Here is a 24,428-nt window from a genome sequence, read left to right as displayed (position 1 = left end):
GCTGGACTCGATGATCTCCCGAGGTCCCTTCCAGCCCTGATGTCTATGAACTATTGAACGTGCAGATGAAGTCTCGGTTCTTCTAAATCCTAACTGGAAATAGCACAGGAAGAAAGAAATTCAAATGGGCTGTTATCTGCAGTTTCAAAATATTGTTCTGTTGTGTCTCAGAGGCAGGACTCCCTAAATTTCCTTCACTGCTGGAAAACCCTGCAGTGAAAAAGATATCCCTTTCTTAGGTAGCAGTAGTGCAGGAGTGGGCAATATATCACCCGCGGACCGGATCCAGCCTGCGAGGCCATTCTGTCCAGTCTGCGGGGCCCCTAAAAAATTTAGAAAATTAATATTTCTCTCTCTTTGGTTCCTGTCAAAAATGTCAGGAACCAGGGGCAGTAGGAGCCAGGGGAAACCCAGTGGGCTCCTACAGCAGGAGGGCCCACCCGACCCTGTTGCCCCCCCCGCGCAGCTGGAAACCCCAACAGGGACTATTGGCCTGGGACAGTGTGGCTGCCCCAGTGCCAGAACTTCAGGTAAGGGGTGGGGAAGGGCAGGGGAGGACCCCAGGCAGAAAAAGAACCTGGGGAAGAGCTGAGCCCAGGCAAAAGCGGCCCCTCCCCAGCTCTGTGGCCAGTGCTGTCTGCTAAAGCCACTTGCAGTCCATGCGGGGCTGTCCTGAGCAGGCACAGGCAGTCCCACGCAGGCTGTGAGCATCTGCGGTATGGGGCACCAGTCACAGGGCAGGCAAGGGGACACTTTTCCTGCACTTATCACCAGCTTGTAACCTGCCCCTGCAGCCACCTGGGCCCCACGCTGGCTCCGGGTTCACTCGTCAGGGCTGTGCTGTGGCGGCAGCAGCAGCTGCTGGGGCACCCCGCTTGCCACACCAGGCAGTGTTTGCTGCTACTGCCTGCCCAGAACTTGCGCACAGGGCATCACAGAGGTGGCAGTGGGAGTATGGGGTCCACACCAGTGTCCCGGGGCCAGCTCCAGTAGGGCCCAGAGCAGGGCGGCAGAAGTACAGGGGTCCCGGCCAGCAGGTGCTCTATGGAGCTGGGCTAGCTTCCCCATCTCCCTGCTGGTGCAGCCCAGCCTGACTCCACAGACCCCTGCCAGCCTGCACCCCACTCAGGGCCCTGTCGGTGTTGGCTCTGAGATATTGGTCCCAAGGTGGTGACCAAGGGGCGGGGCTACCCATGCAGCCCTTGACAGCTTGCCAAAACTGGGTAAGCGGCCCTCCGTCTGAAATAATTGCCCACCCCCGCAGTAATGAATAGAGCTAAAAGGTTTGCAAATCCTAGGGAAATCTGTGGTTCAGTGTATATGGCATTGGCCTGGTATTCAGAAGGGTTGATGGTAGCTCTGGTGCTACCTTATTCTGTAATCTTCTTTATATCATGTGAGTTCTTGGCACCTTTGTTTCCATCTGCTCTTTTAGGCTAAGTACAGACAATCAAAAAGCCAAGGCTGAATCAATTCAGTCTTTGCAGGTTAGTCTACACTGCAGAGATTAAACTGAAAAATGACTGGACAAACATTTACCTTTGATTTGGGAAATGCAGCCACATGCCTGCAGTGGCTCAGGTCAGAAGCCGGGGAGCACTAGAGCACAGCTCTCTGGCTGTGTGTTCACTTCCTCTTCCTGTTGCCCCCAAGGTCTCTGGGATTTGTAGCTAAGAATCACAGCAACAGGACTCTGCAGGTTTGCTCATAACTTCTTTTCCTGCTTCCAGGTGCCCATGGGATTTGTAGTCCACAGTCATAGCCAGCAGTAAGTTTGAGTGGGGAAAGGGTCTTTAACCTCCCTCCCTGGCCTCAGACCCCAGCCTGGGTTTGCTGGCAGGGAAAGCAAGCCAGCTAAGAAGCAGAGGGGCAGAGCCAGCCCTCCCCCCTGGAGCACACAGCACTGCCCAGCCCAGGGCTTCAAAGCGTGCTGGGATGCTGCGGGACTGTGATTTAACCTGAACCAGGAAGGGGTCTGGGACAGAAGTTTCATAAGCCACTTTGACCTAAATCAGTTAAGTCTGATGCTACATTCAACCAGGTTTATCTTAAACCAGTTTCAGCCATTTTGAAACTGGCTTATGTGCACTGAACGTTTATTCTGTTACAGATTTAAATCGGTTTCTGATGACTTAAACCAGTTCGAGTAACTTCTTCTCCTATCCTTAGTAACACTTGTCTATTCAGACTGTAAAATGACCTAACCATCTTGATGGAATTCAGTTAAGCTTGGCTTGGTCCAGAAGAAAGTGAATTAAAACAAGAGCCTGATCCAAATCCCCTGAAATCAGTTAAGAGCCTTGGCATTGACTTCAAGGCTAGGGACAGAAATTACACGAACTGGTATAAGTGATCAGAAACTAGATAAAATCTGTAACGCAACAGAAATTCAGTGCACATAAACCACATTCAGAATGGCTAAAACCAGTTTAAGATGAACTTTTGGATGAATGTAGTATCAGACTTAACTTATTTAGGTTACGTCAGTTTATTGTACTTTTGTCCCAGATATCCTCCAAATTCCAGTTAACTTACAGTCCTCCAGCACCCCAGAATGCTTTGGGCCTCCCCCACAAACACCCCGCTCACAGGGTGGGCAGGCTAGCCTTGGCTTAGGTTGTCTGCTCCAGCCAAGCAGGAAAGCGTGCTCTAGCACCCCCCAGCTTCTGGCCTGGGCCGCTGCAGGCATGTGGCTGCATTTTTGGAATCAAAAGTGAATGTCTGTTCACTTGCTTAATGGTTCAGTCTACACAGCTCGGACTAACCTGCAATACTGAATTGATTCAGCCTCGGGCTTTTGAACTGTCTGTACTTAGCCCAAAAGACTTTTGTTCAAGTCTGATGTTCTGATCCAGCTGACCACATGGCGGCAGTGATTTATTTATACAGTGGCAACTGTACATTGCTTACTGGCCTTTAGATAAAAGTGTTCCACATCCCAAGTGGTTACGCTGCAACAGTAACAAATAAAAGATAGGAAATCTTAGCCGAATCCAAGCTGGTAAGACATGAGAAGTATCATATAATACTGAATGCAAACCAAATTAGAGATGAAGAGCAACTGAAATTCTGGGCGGTATTGGTGCCACCTGCAGAAATTGCCAGTAATTCCAAGTGTATGGGCATCAAAGTTTGCACCAGTCCATGATCACGTGCACGTCTCATCTTCTAACACATGCAATAATTCTGTGTGTAGGCTGCCTGTGTCCCAGTTATGCTCAGCAATGGATGGGAATTGCCATTTTCCGAAGTGATTGATTGGAATCAAGCTGCCGTCATTGGGGATGAGAGATTGTTATTACAGGTAAGAAAAAGATTGTGGCCTTCAGCAGATCAGTTGATTGTTGCTGCCACTGTCTAAAGTTGCAGGCAAGATGAATCCAAAAGGTCAGGGCTATAAAAGAATTTTTATCATGAAGGAATTGCCTGCGTCATACTCGGTATGAACTCATTTAATATGACATCATTCATTTTTCTGACCTGAGGGTCACTGCAGCCACCAGACCCCACAGTTACATGAATAAGATTCTTGTTAAGAGTACCCAGTATTTCTTTTGGTAGGGAGCATCTGGATGCCATTCTAAGACAGTGTTATCTCATTGGCAGAGCCAGCCATCACTAGATGCTAGTTTTTATTCAGAATTTGCCACCCACAGTTATACCATAGGATAGCCTAGCCTTTTTGATTTAGACTGCCCTGTGTACAGGCTGCTGATAATGCTGGAAGGACTGTCTTCGGGGATAGGATCCTGCACAGCTTTGACAGAGACACTAGACTCTTGTCTTAACCTTTCTGTGCCAGACTTTTCATTTAAAAGGTAGAAGTGATGTCACTTGTCTCTGGAAAATATCATGGGAACTCACTTACTTGCTTATCTCCCTGAGATCCTGGAATGAAAGGAAGCTGAAGAATTGCATATGTATTAATACTGATGCTTGTTGCATTAAGTGTCTTCTCTTCCGTATATAAATTCACTCTGAGATTTTTCTTTTCCACATCTGTCAGGCTGCTTCAGTGTTTGGCTTCTAACAGATTTGAGGAAAAGAGTGCACAGGAATGTACAGTCAAAAAACTGCCATTAAGAACTGGTTGCTCCAAAGCTGTATCTATTAAAGAACAAGCAAGCCCGCGCTTGTTGAACAGCAGGAAAGGGCACTAGACAGATCTCAAAGAGCTGGGTTCTATGTCTAGCTTTGCCACTATGTCTTGGGCAAATAACCTTTTCTCTCCATGCCTCAGTTTCTTCATCAGTACGTGGGTATTGTGGTTCTGGCTGTCTTTTCCAAAGCATTCACTAATCCAGGAAGGGCAACATTTTTAGGGCTGGTCACACAGGGAAGTTTTTACAGAATAAACTCTGATAGGAATTTGGAAGGCAAAAACTGTGCTGAACACTACTTTCCTGCATCGAAATTCCTTCATGGTGAGAGGGTGTGTATGTGCGTGCGCAAGAGGGAGAGCATGCAGGTGTTTTAACCCATTTGTTAAGTAGGTGGACATTCTTAATTATTTCACCATGTAGGAAAGCCTTTAAAAGTATTTAGATGCCTTGGATACTAAAGATCTTGGTGGTTCTGAAAATTCCTCTAGGTACCAGTCTACATCTTACAGCAACAAAATACCTTTAACAACCTGGCCTGGAAAACCCTATTTAGGAGCTACCTATTATTATTCATTAATTGTAAGCTGCAAGTAGAAAAGCAACATTTAATTTTTGCTTCACAGTTTTGTGAGCAGAATTATTTCTCTCTCCCTTTTTTTTAAATATAATTTGCTGATCTTTGTGCTTTCCTGTAACATGCCATTCGTTCTCTTCACAGCTGCTTCCATATTGAGCAGCCACTGCGCCGTTATTAACACTGCGCCGTTTTTAAAGAGTTGGCATGAGGCCTGAATGTCTGCTCTGGGAAATGTTTTTGTTATGTTACAGTTTTTCATTTCCTGTTTTAGAACAGCTCGGATGTTTTTATTTGCATATTCTCGTCATCAGAGCATGAGTTTAGCTCCAGGAAAGCTTAATCTAGTCCTCCCGCATTTATTTTTGTTGGGTGTTTTCTCCCCCACCATTACCTAAATGACCTTTTATGAAGACGTCATCCAGCTTTTATAATTCTAGTGTAATCCTCCCAGATTAGCATTAATACATCATTTTTCCCCACCTGTCTCTGGACAAGTGGATTAATGATTACTAGACAAACACAGTTAAAAGAGGAACTCTGGTTTTGCTTTTCAGCTGTGGTAACAGGCTGGAAGTACAACAGTCTAAGAAATGTTTTTACTTTGGTGTGATGTTTGTCGACATATATGTAAAGCGCAGTCTTTAGGATGGTAAATCCCTGCAGCAAGCCTTTGGAGTCACAACTGCTTCTGCATTGAAAAAGTGTGCCATTCTTGGGAATGGGTGTCCAATTTCATGTTGTGTTCATACCCATCACAAAAGCTATTAGAAATAATGGCCCATTGCTACCCTACATTGCGTTCATTGTAGCATGATTGCTGTTGAGAATGTTAACAGGCAGCACTTTAACCCTGTACCTGCAAGAAGCTATCTATTGACAAACTACTCACTGGGCGCATCTACATGAGACACTACTGTGCAGTCGTGACTGCACATTTATTTAGTACTTGTATTAGCAAGTACTAAATAAATGTCCAGTAACTGGAGTTGCTGTGCAGTATCACCAGCAAACATCTTTTAGGTGATCCTGCTGCTCAGGGGCCTAATACTACCACACAGTAGCGTATTAGCACTGTGATGCACTACTGCACAGTATTTTTCAGCTACTGCATAGTCAGCATCTTATGTAGACACACCCAGTTCTCATGGATTATGAAGAGTTTTTCTTGATCTGTCTTGATCCATCTTGATTTATCTCTCTCTCATAAAAGCACCTTTTAAGCCCTGTAAGGTTACTGAGGTTTGTGGTACAACAATATAAACTCTGGTATAGTAAGATCTGTCATTTGCATATGCTGTGATTGCTTCCCTGTCACCCATTCTTCATGTGCTACTTGTTTTGCAGAGAGTGGGAAGCAGTAGATCCTAATACGCCAGAGGCCACCTGACTACTTTGCTTTCATGGTGTATCCTACTTTCTTTGGCCTTGGTCCTTGTCACCGTAGGCCCCAGTTCAACAAGGCAGGGTCTTAGATTGTAAAGTGTTGAAAGCAGAGGCTCTTTCTTACTATTTGTACAGCACCTAATAGTGTGATGCTGTTATCCCGTGGGGGAGCCCTAGGCACTGCCTGAATACAACTAATATGCTGCAAGAGATTTTAGCATTTACCTGATCCTCCACAAATTCTTTGTCTCTGATCTTAAAACTTTGACTCATGATCTGAAGTAAATTTCTTATGAAACAGTTTCATATGGGAGTGTATGAAAGTGCGCAACAATCTTTTTCAGCTAAGGATCTTCAGAACCATACTTGAAGAATAATTGTACTTGGATCAGGAGTATCTTAGGCAAGATGCATGCGTGTGTTGGAGATGTGGGTTTCTTAAATTAATCTCATAAGTAGATGGAATACGCAAATAACAGTACAGTGCATTCAGTGTGTGTGCATGTGTATATACATACCATTAGCCCTGAAATTCAATATAAGGAAAGGTTTATGAGAACTGAGCTGGTTAGAATGCAGTAGCCTGACATGAAAGGTAGACTGTTCTCAGCAGTGGCAGATGACAGGATGAAGAACAATGGTCTCAAGTTGCAGCAAGAGAAGTTTAGGTTAGCTATTACAAAAAAAACTTCCTCGCAAGGAAGGTAGTAAAACACTGGAACAGATTACCCAGAAAGCTTGTGGACTCTCCATCCTTAGTGGTTTTTAAGACCCAGCTAGACAGCCTTGGCTGGGATGATCTAGTTGGGGATGGTCCTGCCTTGAGTAGGGGGTTGGATAAACTGAGGTCCCTCCCAACCCTAATGATCTATGCTTCTATGAAATAACTAGAAATCAGCAAAGCAAAACAGCTCCCCATTGCCACAAGGAGAAAAACACAAGACAAACCACTAAAGGTACTAGTTTATTATTTGGACTCAGGCCTCTACCTCTGACAGTCTACATAGACCTTAAATCAGAGTAAAATTGCTGTTACACTTTATAATGTCCTTTAACACTGGCCAAGCCTCTGAGAATCAGGCTCTTTAACAAGGTAAATAATGGCACATACAGTCATTAGACTGTCTTGCATTTGAGGAAAGTGGGTCTCCCCTTTGACTCAGCTTGCAATAAAGCTTTTCTGTCACAAAGTAGGATTTAATTTTTCATTTGTAAAACTGTGCCAGAACATTTGTAAAGCTGCACTGTGTAGCCAGTGAAAATGCTTTTTTATCTCCTCCCTCCCCCGCCCCCCCCTTGTGAACAGCAGGTGCTCGGAGAACATTTTTTTTTCTTTCTGCCCACAGTAATTAGCAAAATGTTATCCCTGGTCTTCCAAAACTCAGAGTCTTGTTGCAGATGTTGCACTGCTTTCCTCAGGGCGCTTATATTCCTCACAGGCTTGGGCACTATGGTAAATGCAAATCCAGATCTCTTTAATATACTTTCAGAGTGGAGATTATGGTTGGACACTAAAATCCTGAAGCTACTGTTTGTTACATTACTGGTCCGTGAAAAGCTTTGTGCATGAGGGATTTATGGAGGAGTTCCTTCCTGTGACTTGCCACAGCTTCAGGAGCAGACAGAAGGGGGTTAGGGGAGGTGGAGCGGGGTGTAAGGAAGAGAGCTCCCATAGAAAGAACCAAGACATTTTTGAAAATACATAAAGAATTGCTAGTGAATACTGCGGTTGGCCAGTAACTTCAATACTGGAGATCACAAAGAGTGCCACTGATTCATTTTCCTCTTCCTGTTCTTTAACTGTACATACAGACATGGGCACTGGAAAGGCAGGCACTGATGTGCGTGGCTTGGTAACAATGGAGAAGGCTAGTCTGGGATTCCCAATAGTGTATAAATTTGATCAGGTTACATTGTTTTCCTCAGCATCTGATTGTATTACACCTTGTATTACAGATTCCTTCTACAATCAGGTCTATCCATCAGGATAAAATCCTAGCACTTAGACAGCAGACACAGTTCTTGTGGGAGGCTTATTTTTCTTCAGTTGAGAAGATTGTATTGACTACACTAGAGGTGAGTAACTGTTTTCAGATATTAGTCAGAGCAGAGACATTCCCTTGTATGTCTGCCATACTCTGGGCTCAGCTGGTGTGAGACCTTGGCTTTCATGACACGTGATTGGTCACTGGAAAAACCTTCAGTGACTTGATAACTTTTCTCCCCTAAGGAAATATTTTCTTTATTATTGGAATCCACATAAGAAAGCTGACATGGTGATAAATGGGAGTCATCTGACACATGGAAAAGTTGTCTTGTGCGAGCCTGGCTTCTCAAGGCTTTACAGCTTATGAATCACTATTCTTGTCATTCATGGTGAATATGGGTCTTTAAGGAACCTTTCTAGAGCTGACTTTTGAAAAAATATTACTGTAAAGCTCCTTTTCCTCCGTTCCTTCTTAACATTTTGACACCTTTTGACAGATCTCTTGTTCTGGTTAAAGTAAAGTAGCAGTTTTGAAGTCACCTGTGACTTATCCTATATGCACATTTCCAAGGACAGAAAAAAGAAAGCCTAGATTATCTATATGAGATTACCAGGCTAATAATCATATATTAGACTCTATAGCTCTTAATGGTGGGAGCCCTCAGGAGCGGGGAGAATCCTTCCCAGGTGGAGGAAGGAAATGGCGGGTGAGAAACAGTCTAGTGAAAGGTTCTTCAGATACAGAACAAGCACCACATTTTGAAGGACCACACTTAATTTAAAAAAGTGTTCCCACAATTTTACCTACAAGCTTTTGTATGTCAGGTGCATTATACACAGGTGCTGGTACGGATGGTTCAGTTTGCAAGTGCAGGTTACATTTGTATATGCCAGTGCTTTTTGGATTCACGTCCACGTTTGGGCACAAACAAACAGTTCCAGATTCTCTGCTGTGTTCAGATGGCAGCAGATTGGCGATGCTGTTGTCTGGGTCATGGCCCACAGTTTAGGTTGCCTGTGTGCTCTAACTTGAGCCAGATGAGAGGCAGTCAGTAAAGGACTGTCCTCCAGTTATAGACAACCAGAGTGACTTGTACTTCACTCTCTTCAGCTTTATCCCAACATACCCCTTTTACTGAGGGCTGTAGAGAAGGAGAAGGCTACACTGGCACCATAATCATTGCAATCTCCCCTATGCTTGGGGTGTCCCCAGCTATGGAGTTTCATTCAGCTTCCATTCCCTATTTACTATACAGAGGAGAAGAATCTAGTCCTAAGGCTCTCAAGGACAGCTTTAGTATGGCATTAAGGCATCCTACAGGATGTGGCCACAGCTGCCAGTTGACTAAGAGAGTAATATCTCTAGTTAAGTAAAGATCAAGAAAAATACCTGCCAGCAGCCCTGAGCTTCAGAAGTGTGAAGAATAGGCAACTAGAACATGGAAGTATATGGAAAGTTTAATTAACTAAGTCAGGTCTGTCTTACCTCTTTAATTTTTTAATTCAGAGCTCTCAGAAGCAGTTCTCTGAAGGGAAGACAAATTCTGCTCAATAGAAATTCGTAAGCATGCTGAGATGCTCATTCTGGAGTCCAGCATCTGGTAGGAAAGGCTCTGGGTTGCCTGCTCTCCAAAAAGAGAGAATGCAGTTTTATTTTTAGGTGTCAGAAGCTTATATAGGCAACTCTGGTTTAAACCTGTTTTGCAAACTAAGCCCTGGATGCCAGGGTGGGGAGGGGGGGCAGGAGGAGGGGATTTCTTTTGGTGAGTACTATGTATGTCTACTGTAACACTGTAGCAGCACAATATTTTGATGAGCCTGAGTATCATTTAGTCACCTTCCATCTGGACTACAGCAATGCGATATATCTGGGCATGAAGCCATAAGCCATTAGGAATTTCCAACTAGTAGAGATCACTGCAGCATGTCTTCTCAGCAAACGCTACTGCAAACGCTTCACACCTGTCCCTTACCAGCTTCCCATAGAACCTCTAGTCAGTTCAGGTTCTTCCTCATTATCTTTAAAGGTTTCAGTGGCCTGAGTTTATCATATCTTCCCCCCAAATTCCCAGATTAAAACCTTACTCCATGACTCTGCTTCTCTGCCACAGCATTAGATAGGGAAACTTGTTTGTGCAGGAAACAGAGCAGAGACTGGAGCATGGACTGTCCTGGGAATGAAGGCCCATCCCAGATCTCACCTTCCGTTCCAGTAGCACCACATGCTTCTCGGACACGTTCTTCACCAAGACAAACGCATATCAGAGTGGACATTTGAAAAACAAAACACTGTGCTGCATACACAATTCTCCCCTTGGGAAGAAGAGGAGAGAGAGAGAGTACAAACCACATGAGACAGATGTTTTATGCACTGCTAGAAGGCACTAGGATATAATGGTGATAAGAACAGTAAAACAAAATGTACAACAGAAGTAGTATGTGGGAGAGAAGGGACAGAAATACTTTGTGAACAATAGGCTTCATAAAGAGAAGTCAGATCTAGCCAAAGTTCCTATCCTCCTCATGTTACAAAACTGCCTAAATTTCATAATCAGTTTTAACTATTACCCCTATTTAGAAAACTCTTAAATGCATGTAGCAAAGCACTCTATATTCTGTATTTTGAACTGATTATGCCTAGATGTCCTCTCTTTATCCTTTCCTGTTCCCTCAAGTTGTCCTTTCTCCACCCAGTTGCTGCAGGCAGTAATAACATTTGTGCTCACTAGAACTGCTGTAAATTAATTTTCCATGCATTAAATGTAATATATTCCACAGGTCAGCTCTCCAGCCTGTTGAGTAATAGTATCAGTAAGATTTGTATGCCTGACATGCAATGAAGTTTGCATATGTTGCATGGCATCAGAAGCCTGTTTCAAGTTAGATCTGTTTCTTTCTTTCTCATTCTCTCTCTCTCTCTCTCTCTCTTTCATTGCACATTGAAAAGCATTGAATGCGAGCCATGTGTTTCCCCTGGAGCACTGTTGGCTACCAAAGCAGTGGAAAATGGAACAGTCTATGAAAACCTACTGACCATGTAAACTAACAGACTTATCTGTTCATGCATCAATTCTGAGAAGAGGTGGAGTTCTTTATTAAATGCTAGAAAATATGTATAGTCCAGTTTCTCTCTATTTAATGACCTAAATTACAGAGAGGGGAAAGGCAGTCATTTTCTACCCTACATCCCAACCTAAAAGACACCATGACAAAAGTATGCCACCTTAAAATCCTTCAATAGAAGTGTTCAGACACAGCTTTCTCAGCAATGAAAGCTAGCTTACTTGTATGCGGTATTGAGACCCCTATTTCACACAAATAGTATTATTAACTTAATGTTAAGATTACTCCTGTGAGTTTCCGGCCAATACAATCACAAATTCGAGAAAAATAGCAGCTTATGACAGCTTTTGTTCACAGGCTGGATCACTCAAAGCAACATATTACCCCAAGACTTGTGATTCGGCTCCCTTTAAAAATCAAGCAATTGCTCTTCCTACACCCCTACAGATGTGGGTTGTATTTTTTGGGTTTGTGTGCATATGTATCCTTCATCACTTCGTAGGTTTAAGGCCAGAAGGGCCATTAAGTCATCCATTCTGACTGCCTGTTTGACATGAACTGCTAAGATTGATCTTGATGCTCCTATGTCAAGCCCAAAGACTTTAGTTAGACTAAAGAATTCTTGTCCTGGGGCAACTAAAACAGTTGTGAGTAGGCAAAGAGCATAAGAAAGCAAGGTGCTAACAGTTTCCTGCAATGACAGGGAATTAAGTCAGATGCACCCAGAGAATCCCAGCAGGCAAGCATGCCTGGTCTGCAGATGAAGGCAAAAATTCATGTAGGATCCTGCCAATCTGGCATGGGGGAATATTCCTTCTCCATCCCAAATTGGTACAGCTCTAAGCATGTGAGCAAGATGTTCCAGCCAGGCATCTAAGAGAATTGCCTGTACTACCTCAGAGTACCAGACCAGTCAGCCCTGTTCTCAAGGTGTGGGCAATCTGATTTATGCTTCCAGTTTACCATGAGTCCACCTGCACGCCCTGCCAGGCTAGGCCAATGTTTAATTACTCTCTCTGTTTGTAAATTGTTTCCTACTGCACAATTAAATCTGTCAAACTTCAGGTTCCAGCCATTTGGTCTTGTTATGCCTTTACTATACAGGCAGGTTAAAAAACACCCCGCTATCAGATCCCTTTTTTGTGTGTAAGTACTTTATGCACTGGCCACCTATCTCCAAGTAAGCATAAAGATAGAGCTAGGTCTTGTATGATGTAGGAAGTGAGATTGAAATGGTCCTTTCTGACTTTAAAACCTTGGAATATAAATCCATTGTACTTTCCAAATATAGAGAGAGTTTCCTGCTTCCAGTAATAGCTGCCCAAATTTCTATCCATATTGGATGAAGTGGAAACTTACATAACTGTGACATGGAATGTATCTCATGTAATTAGTCACTTTGTTGAATATTGACATTATTTTTAATTAACCAAAAAAATATCCCTCAGCCCAATCTGATTTGCTGCCAGTCTCTGTGTTTTTAAACATTCTCATTATCTCAAAAAAAAAAGCCCCTCTTTGCAATTCCATCCTTGACTAATTAATTATTTCATGCAAGTCGTGTATAGTAAACTCTACAATGAACTAATCAGGCTTACAAGTGACAAGTGATTTTAAATGGAAAAATATTTGACTTTAAATGCAGAATGTAATGAATTGCAAGGTGCCTGTGTCCACAGAGCCTAATGAGGTAGTTTGAATACTGTTATAAATGGCCCTCTTCTGCTGAGATTGTGCGGAAGTATCCAGGTTCAGTATCATCTTAAAAAGAGAGATTAAACAGTAATGCCAAGTAATTTTTGTCTTTCCACTTCTTACAAAATGCATGGTGATTGCAGTCTTTTGAAGCCACTGAAGTCTGTACCGATCCTCACCGCTACCTACTTAAAAACTGTTACCTTTCTTATTTTCCAGATTATTCAGGACAGAATATTTAAGCACATATCACGTAACAGCTTAATATGGAACAAACATCCTGGAGGGTTATTTGTTTTGCCACAGTATTCCTCATATCTGGGAGATTTTCCTTACTACTATGCTAATCTAGGTGAGTAAATTCTTACAGTTGCACCTCACTGAAGTTGGGTTATCACTGATTTCTGAATGGTTTGGGGCAAACAGTTTACCTGTACTATGCTGGCAATACTTTTGTGTTCCCATGTCTCTGCCCTTCAAAACACAACCCCTCCTTGCTTGAGCAGTGGTGAACATGACACCCTCTAGTGGCGGCTGTCTATAGAGACCGTTGTAAGAAATCCACGCTCTCTTCCTGCATAACTGTAGGTGACAGTTCAGCTGCTTTCTATGTCGTGGCCGTGACAAAGGTTAAATGAATTGTGTTTTTTGCACTCCTTGTCTAGCACCACTTGGCAGTACTTCAAAATAAAAAAGAAGTGACTTACAGTAACAGTTGGTCTTTGAGTATATTGCTAATATAGATTCACCCTCCCTACCTTCTCTCTCCACTTCCTCAGCGTCTCTTTATAGATTCTGACTGAGTGAAGGAGCCAACAATGGGCTGGTCCATGGTTCTTTATATAATTGCAGCCTAAATATTGAATTCATAGATTCATAAATCTTAGGCACTGGAAAGGACCTTAGAAGATCACCAGGTCTAGCCCCCTTGCACTTGGGCAGAAAAGACTAGGGCAAGGGAATATGTCTGAAGACTCAACATCACAGCTTACCAGCCAGTTCCTCTTTGTAGAGATATGCCCCTAGGAACATGGTTCTGTACTGGGGAACTGCCTGAAGAACCTGTCTCCCAGCCTTAAGGAAGTGTTATCCATTGTAACATGGAAGAAATGCTAAGAGGATTCAACAACAATTCCAATGTGTAGGGTGAAGAGAGATAACTAGGGTACCAAGGATATGAGCAAGCATGAGACTAGAAGGTAGTAATGTTAGCAACCATAGTGAAGGGAAGAGCAGATGGCCAGATGGGCCTGTGATATTGCAGAAGGACTATCAAACTGAAAAGTAGGAATGGTTGGAAGCTGTGCAATACTGGGCAGGTACAATGCTTAATCAGTCAAAATAACAGTTGAAGCCCTGTGTGTGCATGATGATGCTTTGGGATAAGATGTAGAGAAAAACGAAAATGACCATAAGCATAATTCTGAGGGTTCTGGGAAATGGGGAAAAAAGGAAACACCACTGAGACTGATGGAGCTGTTGGTGAGGTAGAAGGGCAGCATCAAATACTTAGGGCTGATTACTGACATCAGCATAAAAATAGATCAAGTTAGATGAAAGCATAGGAAGAATCATCTAGACTTGGTCAGAAGTATTTTACTGATGCACTTGGTGAGGATCATTTCCACAGAGTGATGGGGAAGAAGGAAAATGATTGCAAGTTTCCAGGAGGGCATCAGAGAGGGGATGTCAAAGCCGTGGTTGTAGTTTACAGAAGTGTGTTCAAGGAGCTTAGAAATGAATGGGAAGAGCAACCTTTATGAAGGTACTGATAGAGAAAGGGTACCAAATGAAATGGTCTGAGCCAACATGGCAATTTCTGTGTGCGTGGGTCTTTTCTGTCTCTCACTTCTGTGATCTGTGCTACACAGGGTAGTAGTTTTGTCTTCATTAAGTTTGCATCCTTTTTCATTTTAGGTCTGAAGCCTCCCTCTAAGTTCACTGCAGTTATCCATGCAGTAACTCCCTTGGTTTCCCAGTCTCAGCCTGTGCTGAAACTCCTGGTTGCTGTAGCCAAGTCCCAGTACTGTGCACAGGTGAGCAGCACTAGTTGACAGTTACCTTCCTTTTAAAACATCCACCAAATAAAAATCCCCCCTGACTTCAGTTCTTCTCATGGCTCCTTATTTCCTGACCCTGCTTTATATGATGGGCTTTTCCTCTGAGCTATTTGCAGTGACCTCAGCCAATATATGTGGGGAATAACAGCTGAACTTTCACGCAAGAGGAAATAGAAGTGGTCACAAAAGCTCTGATTTATTTAATAAAGGGAAGCAAAATAATTGTTGTCTTTCAATTGTTGCATGTGCTATAAGTACCAAAAGGCTCAGTAAGCCTCAAGCACCGTTGGCTGCCCTGCCTCCCATTGTAGTTCTTGTTCTTGGCAGTTTTGGGACTTCAGACTGCCTGTGATGTTATCTTAAGGTGGTAGGAGTACCCTCTCATCTGAAGAGGTGCTTTAGTATTCAACATGTGCCAAAATAAACCCGTGGCATCCTTCTGAGTGAGGCTGTAGACTCCCTGGCTTCTTGCTGAGTTTGCATTTATTTGAGTGTGTATATTTTATTGTCAGTGTGGGTGAAATTTCCGAGGGATTTTATTTTTATGTTGCTTGGTCATTCTGAGATTCGTAACTTATATTCAATGAGAAGTAGTTGGCTATTTTTGTCTGAAGTCAGGCAGAAAACAGGGTAGAGGTGCACCTTAGTCTCAGACTAGTCTATAAGGGCACCTACACACAAGCAGCGAGGCTGCTCATACATGCTGTGATTAATCGAGTCTGATGGAGTATGGTAATCACCATGCTCCAGCAGACTCCAGCGTCTCATGTATCAGCATCCCCACATTTAAAAATGGCATTCAGGGTACTTCAAAGCTTGTTTGGCAAGCTTTAGTTAAAGCGCCCCGCCACCATTTTTAAGTGCAGGGACACTGATACAAGAGACACTCTGGGCACTTTAATTAGAGTGGCTCTTGGAGTTGATGTAACTAAAGTGCAAGTGGAGCAAGTGTGTAAATGCCCTAAGATGCATCTCTGTTCTGCCTTACATTCAGTGGTTCTGTTTGGTCCTCAAGGTCCTGAAAGTTTGAGTAGCAACAGGCAGGAACATGGCCACGTATCTAATCCTGCAGGTCAATATTTCTTTCAGATTATTGTTTTATGGAACTGTGACAAACCCCTCCCAGCCAAACACCGGTGGCCTGCCACTGCTGTGCCTGTCATCGTCATCGAAGGGGAGAGCAAGGTAGGTGAAGAGAAGTACCAGTAAGGGTTGTCTGTGTTGTGTGAAGGGGACTAGTGTTCATTTTTCCAGCTGGAGAGGATGCTTTGTCTGCCGTTTGCTGGTGGGTATTTTGTAGTCAGCAGTTATGCAGTGCCCCTTCCTTTACCTCCAGCTCCTGCACTGGCATGATTGCAGACCTGGCATTTGATGCATGAGGTTCAGACTCTTGGCAGCTGTCAATCACTGATCAATAGAGCTGGTTTGAGGTTGGTGAAAGGGACACAATTTATGCTGCTGCATTAAATCTGCAGTAGACCTCAGTGCTAGACTGAGCATTCTCGGGGAAGATTTGGAGATGCTGTTTCTGGCCTCAGGTTGAATATTAGTCTCATGCAACAATTGCAGGGAGCATTCCCCACCAGGTTGAGAGACTGCTGTTCCCATGGTTCACATATACACAGTAAACGTACCTGCCCAGAACTGATGTGCTCAGGCGTGCCACATTGCTATTGAAGTAACTCTTCATAAATGCAGGCAGTGTAGCCACATCTCTGCAGTACTTTAGATTGGTTGAATACCAGTGCCAATTAGCCCATTCCTATGCTGGCAAGCCATTCACAGCAGTACATGAAAACAGTTACACTTCTGATTTGGAAGTTCACCAGGGGGAGCAGTTCAGTGTGCTTGAAGGCACTGCAGAAAGATATAGTTAATGCGTAAACTGGGGGTAGAGTGCTCCATCCAGTGAGGAGGCTGGAAGGCACAGGAGGAGGGAGCCAGGATGAGCCTGGGATTCAGGTACACTTGAGAGATCAGGAGGCAGTGAAGTGCATGAGACTGAATTTGCTCTGAAATGATGCAGTTTTATTTCTGCTTTTCCCTTGCACAGGGTCAGTGAAGAATTGGACTCATTCTTTACACACAGTCTCTAATGCTGGTATTAAAAGGCAGGGCAGAGGCATCTGGGTTAGACCTCTCTGTGATTTTTATCATCTGCTTCTCTAGTTCTGTATTTCCACTGTGAAGTTTTTAGCTGCTTTGGCTTTAAAATCCTATTTTGAATGTATAGGCCTTGTCTTTGCTGTTTTCCCCAGTAGGCTTAACCAGGGAAAAGTCAGGGCATCACTAAGCTGGCAGCTAATAGCTCTTGCCTTAGTCACTGGACATGTAAACAGTATCAGGAGAATTGCTGCAGGGCTAAGATAGGCTGTTGAATTTCTGAGCCTTGTGAACATTATGGGTTTATTTTCTTTCTTTTTGGAAAGCCTGGGCAGCAGGAAGAGAGGAAGAAAATGTCCTGACCAGTTCTAAGCATATATAAAAACAGACCTTGGAGTTCTTTAGATTACAAACCAGTCTCCTGAGTACACAGAGGTGTGTTTATAGTGGACAGTGCCTCCTCTCTAATATCACATCATGCACCAGATGGCTTCTTAAACAGGAAAGCTGTTTGTTTATCCCAGCCTTGCCGAGTCAACTCCCCGCAGTCCAGAGTCTCTAACAAGGGGCCTGCTTTTCCTATGCCTTCTTGGCATCTTGCAGAGATCCATCAGGCAAGGATTTCAAAAGGTTGATCTAAACATCTTCACACCCCGGTGATAGAACAGAATAGATTTGCACCCATTTTGCAACTGACAGTACTGAAATGCAGATGAAAATAAGTGAATAATCCTACTCAGACTTGAGCCTCTTCCGTATTTGGGATTTAATCATAAAAAAAGTCTGAGTAGTTAAACGCATGAGATTTTTCTCTCATCTTTACTGACTTATTTTCCTTCCTATATTAGTGCCCATTAGAAAACCTCTACAGAAATCAGCCTTGTAACTGTCACTTATTGACAGCTTGTGAAAGTAAACAGAGCCCATTTCCTTTAAATGGAAAGCTTCTCATGGGAATAGCCTTAGCTGCCAGTGAGTTTGCCTCTCCCTCTGCAAGTAGGACCCCCCCATGCAGTTAGCGTCCACCCAAGCAGTGGAGCTCTTGACCAACAGAGTGGGACTCATGAGTGCAGGCGGCAGATCTTTCCCAGGATCAGGGCTTCGGCAAAAGAACTTGATCCTGAAAGAGATGCATGGACTTGACCACACACTCTCAAAGCTAACTGCAAACCTCATCTCTGTCATTGCTCTCGTTGAATGATTTCTTCACGTAAGCATTGACAACATACGGTAGAGAGACAGACCTCTTGGCTGTCTGTCATATTCACGTTTACATTCATTTATACATATAAACAAACAGCCTACAGACGACTCAAGTCATTTTTCCACTGGGCTGGAATGGAAGGGAGAGATGATAAGAGACAGAGGGAGAGAAAGAAAAGTACTTATTTCCATTTTTCAGTTCTCAGAAGTTACGTGGGCAGTGGTGGTAAGGGGAAACACACGTGCATAAGCAGATTTCTCCATTTTGTTGCAATTTTTTCCATCTTGCATCTATTCCCCAGTGAAGTGAGATATGCCTTATGTTGGTATTTAAGCCTGGTCTACACACACATTTTGTTCCAGTACAAAAACAACAGTAAGGTATCTTTTTTACTGATATGCACGTACCAGCATGATCCCTCATGTAGATACATTTATGTCAGTATAAAAGTACCTTATAGCTGTACAGTTTATTCCCTTCCAGTGTGGAAATAGTTGCAGAAGTGTAAAGTACTTTATAGTGATATAAATACATCCATAAGAAAGGGGTTGTGCTCTAGTACAGTGCTACGGTCAAAGTGGTGTATGTAGACAGTGTCTTGAGATGCACTCTGGCTCACCATCATTGTTCAGGGTGAGGTGAAAAGCCTCTCTCAGCACCTCGTTCTCCTTTATCTTTACCCTCCAGGAGGGAGGGTGGGATGGCTTTAACTACTACACAAGTGTCCTCCCTAAAGAAACCGTACATATGTCTAGATCTCAGTGGATACAGTTATAGCTTGAGTTGCACAGAAAGGCAGACACAAATCTGTTCAGAAATTAATTCCTCAGATACAAAATATAAGCTGATTTCTTGGCTGATGGAAAATCACAGCCTTTCACTCTTGAGCTGAGAAATCCTTCCTATCATAAAAGGTGCACGATGTGCCTCAGATGGAAAGAAATAAGAATGAAGAATAAAATGAAATATGCAGCAAGGATCTTTTTTTTTTCTTTCTCTTGGAAATGAGTCTGTCAAGTGACCTTTTTTTTTTGTTTACCCTCACCCTTGAAACCCACAGGTTATGAGCAGCCGCTTCCTACCCTATGACAACATAGTCACCGATGCAGTGCTAAGCCTCGATGAGGACACTGTGCTTTCAACCACTGAGGTAAGACTCTCCTTCTTGAGAGTGGATCAGCTGAGAACAACCAGATCCACCTTTCTTCTTAGTACCTGTTTCCGGAAAGTGTGTGCACTAAAATGTCTCACTGCATACCCCAGGTTTTAATACATTCAGTTGTTTCAGAAGCCTTGCCATCACCTGCCATCACAGGAACATTTCTCCATAGTTAATTGGCTCACCATTAGCATATGGCTCTTCCTGTCTCTATTATTTTAGTAACATAGCTTCAGGCAGGTGTAGACAGCCAAGAACAGCCTGTTTGTGCAGTATCTTCTTACTGATCACAGTTTTTCCCTTTCCAGTTAAGCCTGGGTGGGGTATTTCTATGATGGGACATTACTGTTTCTTCTAAACATGAGATTGCCTCAGCACAAGCACGTTAATTCTTTCTCCATGCACACACATGCGCATTCACCTGATGTTCAGTATACTGGGGAGGGGGCAGATACCTGGTCCTTCAGATGGTTGAAGCATTTCTGCCGAGAGCAAGACTGCACTAAGTGAAGCTGAGAAAAGAAAGATGCTGCAGAAAACCAATTTTTACAACTGGGATGAGTATTGATTTCTGGAGCCTCTTTCTGAAAATCACTGGGGAGACCAGTGACAGTTTATATAGAAGTGCAATATATTGGAAATACATTATTAATGGTGGCTATTGAAAAACTTGGATGTTCTTTTCTGCTTTCCATTCCTTCTCTCCCTTCCCTTTCAAATTTATGATCATTTTTTTTCTCCTGACTTGTAAGACTTCCCATGCTATTCTCATAGCCCTTTAGCTGATACCATTAGTGCTTATGTTAGGTCAGGAAAACCCAAATTTGGCCCAACTGAGTACTGTACTGGCAACTTGCCATAAACCCTAAGGGCACACCTGATCTCTTTTTTAAATTGCAGCTATAGAACCATAGAAAATAGGGCAAGGAAGGACCTCAGGAGGTCACTTAGTGCAACCCTCTGCCAAACCATCCCACACAAACATTTGTCTAACCTGCACTTAGGCATTTCCAGTAACAGTGATTCTGCAGTTTCTCTCAGTAATCTGTTTCAGTGCTTAACCATCCTCATAGTTAAAAAGTTCTTCCTAATAGCTAACCTTAATCTCCTGTGTTGCAATTTAAGCCTATTAATTCTTGTCCCGTACAATTGAGCATCCTCTTTATAACAGCCCATTTTGTATTTGAAGACCATTATCAAATCCCCTCTCAGTCTTCTTTCAACTAAATAATCTTATTTCTGCCAGCCTTGCATCACTGATCATATCACCAAGACCTCTACTCAACCCTGTAGTTCTCTTCTAGTATGGACTTTCTGTCTCTAGGAGCCTTGAGTCTTAGCCCTTCAGTTGACCCACATGGAGGCCACTGTAGTCCACATTGCCCCTCTGTTGATGAAGCAGTGGGTCTAGATTGGTATCTAGGCCACACACACCGTGGCAATTCCTGAGAATAGATACTAACTCTGACAGTTAGTAGAAGGTTGTTGCAATTAGATTGTTCCTCGAGACAGAATTGGAGTTTCAGTCCCACAGAATTTGAGAAAATTTCCAGTGATTCAGGAGGGCTGAGATTTTTTTCTCTGCAAGTCTCCTACAAGATACAGCACTGGCCCACTTTGATAGTCCCCCCAGGATTCATTTTACTCTATCATTTCATCTTGGTCATTGATCATTTTTGGGGGTGGCGTGTGGAGGGTTATGTTTGAGCAAATAATTTGTAAAGAATTATTGGGTTTTGGTTTTATTCAGTTCAGCCCCATTTTCTACTGATTCAAACATTTGCTTGTTTATGTGAAATGATTCCCACTTTTCTTCACTACCTTTCCACGGCTATGAATTAAACAATGGAAATATTCAAAACTCGTCTCACATACATTAGCTCCGTAAGTTGCTTGGGCCCTGCTCTACTGAAAGAAGTATGTGACCAACTCATGGGCTGCGGCATTGATGGACCAGTGTGTGAAATGCCAGGGTCAGCTGTCTGGTTCTCATTGAAGGACTGCAGTGTGGTTTGCGTCTGTTCCCTGTTTGGATGGCTCATAAACTGGAGCACAATTTGTGTATTTCCAACGTGGCAGTGGAAAGCTTGGTTTGAGATTCACTTTTGGCTATCGTTGGTGTGTAAATTATCATTAGTACTTCTTGTGAGCATTCCCCTTCATGAAGCCCAAGTGTCCATGGATGCCAAGCATAAAAAACTCAAAGGTCAAGTTGAAATTTGTTTTCAGATTTGAGTTGTATCCACTTTTTCCACTACAGGCTCAGCTTTAGTGATAGCAAACGTTTTTCATTCATCATGAAATGGTGCACAATTCATTTTTTTTTCATTCCTAAGGCTAACAACCCAAAGTGGTCCATCGCATGCTGAGAGGGACATATGTATGGGAAGTAATTAGAAAGCAGCATGGGTTGGGAATGATTTAGGGACTTAAGAGACTGAAAGCTCGGTTGTTTTCTCCTGATCATTAGCTGAGTGGTAATGCTGCTTAATAGTATCTAGGATCAGTTGCTTTTTAAGGAGATACAATGTAGGCCTTGTTTTCTCATAGGGAACTCTGTTTGCTTTAATGCCTCTCCCTGCTACCAAACAGATATTTAAACGATATGTGAGCAAGGGCATTAGATGTAGTTAGTTTCTTGTTTATCTTCTTTAGACAAGTTTGAATCTCAGGAGAAAATGTATGTCAAGTTTCATGGGAAAGACCTTTATGGCAAAAACTTCTATATTTTCATGTGTTAGCGGTTTGGATCAGATTACAACTGCTACAGGAATAGCTGTTTTATGTGCCATGTCTTTTTCAAGCTGTTTCCAGACGGTTTAAAACAACTAGAAAGAAAAGAACAAGGCTTCAACTTCATATTGCAGTAGGCATGTGTTTCTTTTGTTTCATCAAATAACTTGCAAATGAGAGAGATCTGATACTCGAGGCAAGAAATGTAACTCTTTCAGGATGCTGTAGCTAATATGTTTCCAGAAAAGCACTGCTGGAAGGGTCAGCCAGAGTTTGTCATCTGAGTTTTGGGTGAACCTAGCCTGAGCTTCAAGCTCTGGGGAAGAGTTAATGGTTGTGTGTGTGTAATCTGGGTATAACTAAGTTACTCTGCATGGTTTGGACCTGGACAAATAGAGTCGGCTTTTGCTTTTTTTAAGAAATAGAATTAATGGATACCAGAAGACTTCAGTTAAAACGTATGATATGGACACATGTATATTTGGAGCCTTTTCAAAAGGGGAGCTGCTGATTAGGTGCGCACGGTTGCTTTTAAGTTCTAACAGCCATGGAGGACAGGCTGGAAAGGATACAAATGTAGGAAAACCACTTCAGCTTGAACCTGGGTATTTGTGTGGTTCCTGGCCTGTCCACACATACTCCTTAGAGCGCAACAGCTGCTGAGAGGAAGAGTTTCCCTTCCCTGTCCAAAATGGCTCCCAATCAAATAAACACACCTGGAGATCTTCCCAGATGTGTTCTTACCCATCTCATCCCAGACTGAACTTTGGGGTAGAAAAAGTGATTGGTGGATGAAATGAGGGGAAAAAATAACCCTCAAAAGTATCACTGACCTCTTTTTCCGCTTCTTGAGCTCCACAACTTATTCAGTGTGCAGAAATTTGAAATAATAAAATATAGCAGAGAGGACATAATAATGTTGCCGGCTCCTACAGTTTTACCGTAAGTCTCACAATAGAAAGTATTTTTTTTTTCCCTTCAAGCCCCAGCTCCTGGAATCATGTGAATACATAGGAATCTCATCCTTTATTTTTTAAAGTAAAGTTCAACCCTTATAGTTGTAGAGAGAGGCTTAAAATTACAGCCCAAGAGTCAAATATCACACAGGAAAATATCAAGGCAATCCAAATATATTTAATTATTTTAATATGAAAACCTTCTGTTTTTTGAGCCAATGTTTGAGTTTGGTGTCTAACTCCTGATTTATAAATAATTTGTGTTGGCAGGTAATGGTTAGAAGTGCAACTTATGACATGGCAATTACCACCACCTATGTCACACACAAGTATAAATACACCCACCCTGGGTAATCTTTGCGTTACCTGAAAAGGTTCGATGTGTAAAGGGCATGCCTTCCAAATGTTAAAGCAGCACTTTAGTGCTCAAAGCTTCCTTTAACAGAAAACATTAAAATGTGCATAATTACAGGGCAAAATGTCAAGCAGTCAGTTTAATTTACTGATGAATACACAGAATTAATGTTTTGCAACAGTTCCAAGATTTTGAATTATGAATTAGTGGCATGGTAATATTTTGTTTTGTTGACATGCATTGAAACTGTTTGATAATTCATTTAACGATGTCTTTACCTGCAGGTGGATTTTGCCTTTACAGTATGGCAAAGCTTTCCGGAGAGGATTGTAGGGTACCCTGCTCGCAGTCACTTTTGGGACAATACTAAAGAGAGATGGGGATATACATCCAAATGGACTAATGACTATTCCATGGTATTGACAGGAGCTGCTATTTACCACAAGTAAGAAACTGAAAAATCTTTCTAAGCCTGTGCGACTTTGTTCATCATCTTTTTATTTTACAAAGTTTCTGTTGCCAGGTAATGCTTAAAGATGGAATTTATCACATGGCTATTACCACCACATGTGTCACACACAGTTTCTGCTGGAAAGCAAGAAAATTCAATTGAAAAATATAGGAAGATAATAGATGGAGTAGCTCTTTTATGGGGTAATAATTTAAATTCCCAGTTTGGCTCTGGGGATCTTGGAATCATTACTGTGTTAGCTGGTCCTCTTTGAAGTTGCTTGTATTTTGAGGCAGTCTAACTGCTTTTTTTACATCAGGAATTATACACTTCAAAGAAGCCCTGAATTCATTAAACTCCAAGGCTGAATGGCATGTAGTGTAGAAGAGTTGAGGTTAGTTCCAGACCAGGTCAGTGTCTTTGTTAACTGACCTTTATTTGTACTAGACCTGTCAAGTCTTCCTGCTACACTTGATTTTTGCTGGAGTGACACCTTGCAGTTCATAGATTTCATAAGCATTAGGGCTGGAAGGGACCTCGAAGATCATCAAGTTGAGCCCCCTGCCCCAGGTGCAGGAAGTCAGCTAGGGTCAAAGGAC

The 24,428-nt window shown here is 42.7% G+C and overlaps 1 protein-coding gene across 1 annotated transcript in view; it reads left to right on the top strand.

Annotated features, from left to right (window-relative positions):
• The window catches only part of EXT1 (exostosin glycosyltransferase 1), a 245,994-nt gene that overhangs the window by 205,893 nt on the left and 15,673 nt on the right, over nucleotides 1-24,428 (top strand). Inside the window, exons 3-9 of the mRNA XM_019552190.1 lie at nucleotides 3,197-3,304; nucleotides 8,020-8,139; nucleotides 13,028-13,160; nucleotides 14,726-14,844; nucleotides 15,958-16,053; nucleotides 19,236-19,325; nucleotides 23,663-23,823. Coding sequence (XP_019407735.1) covers nucleotides 3,197-3,304; nucleotides 8,020-8,139; nucleotides 13,028-13,160; nucleotides 14,726-14,844; nucleotides 15,958-16,053; nucleotides 19,236-19,325; nucleotides 23,663-23,823 — 827 coding nt within the window. The remainder of the gene's footprint in view (nucleotides 1-3,196; nucleotides 3,305-8,019; nucleotides 8,140-13,027; nucleotides 13,161-14,725; nucleotides 14,845-15,957; nucleotides 16,054-19,235; nucleotides 19,326-23,662; nucleotides 23,824-24,428) is intronic.

The sequence above is a fragment of the Crocodylus porosus genome, unplaced genomic scaffold (assembly GCF_001723895.1).
Source record: "Crocodylus porosus isolate Cpor-Errol unplaced genomic scaffold, CroPor_comp1, whole genome shotgun sequence".
In the NCBI taxonomy this organism is placed as follows: domain Eukaryota; kingdom Metazoa; phylum Chordata; order Crocodylia; family Crocodylidae; genus Crocodylus; species Crocodylus porosus.
The sequence above is the reverse complement of the archived record's forward strand: the minus strand, read 5'-3'. Positions and strand labels throughout refer to the sequence as shown.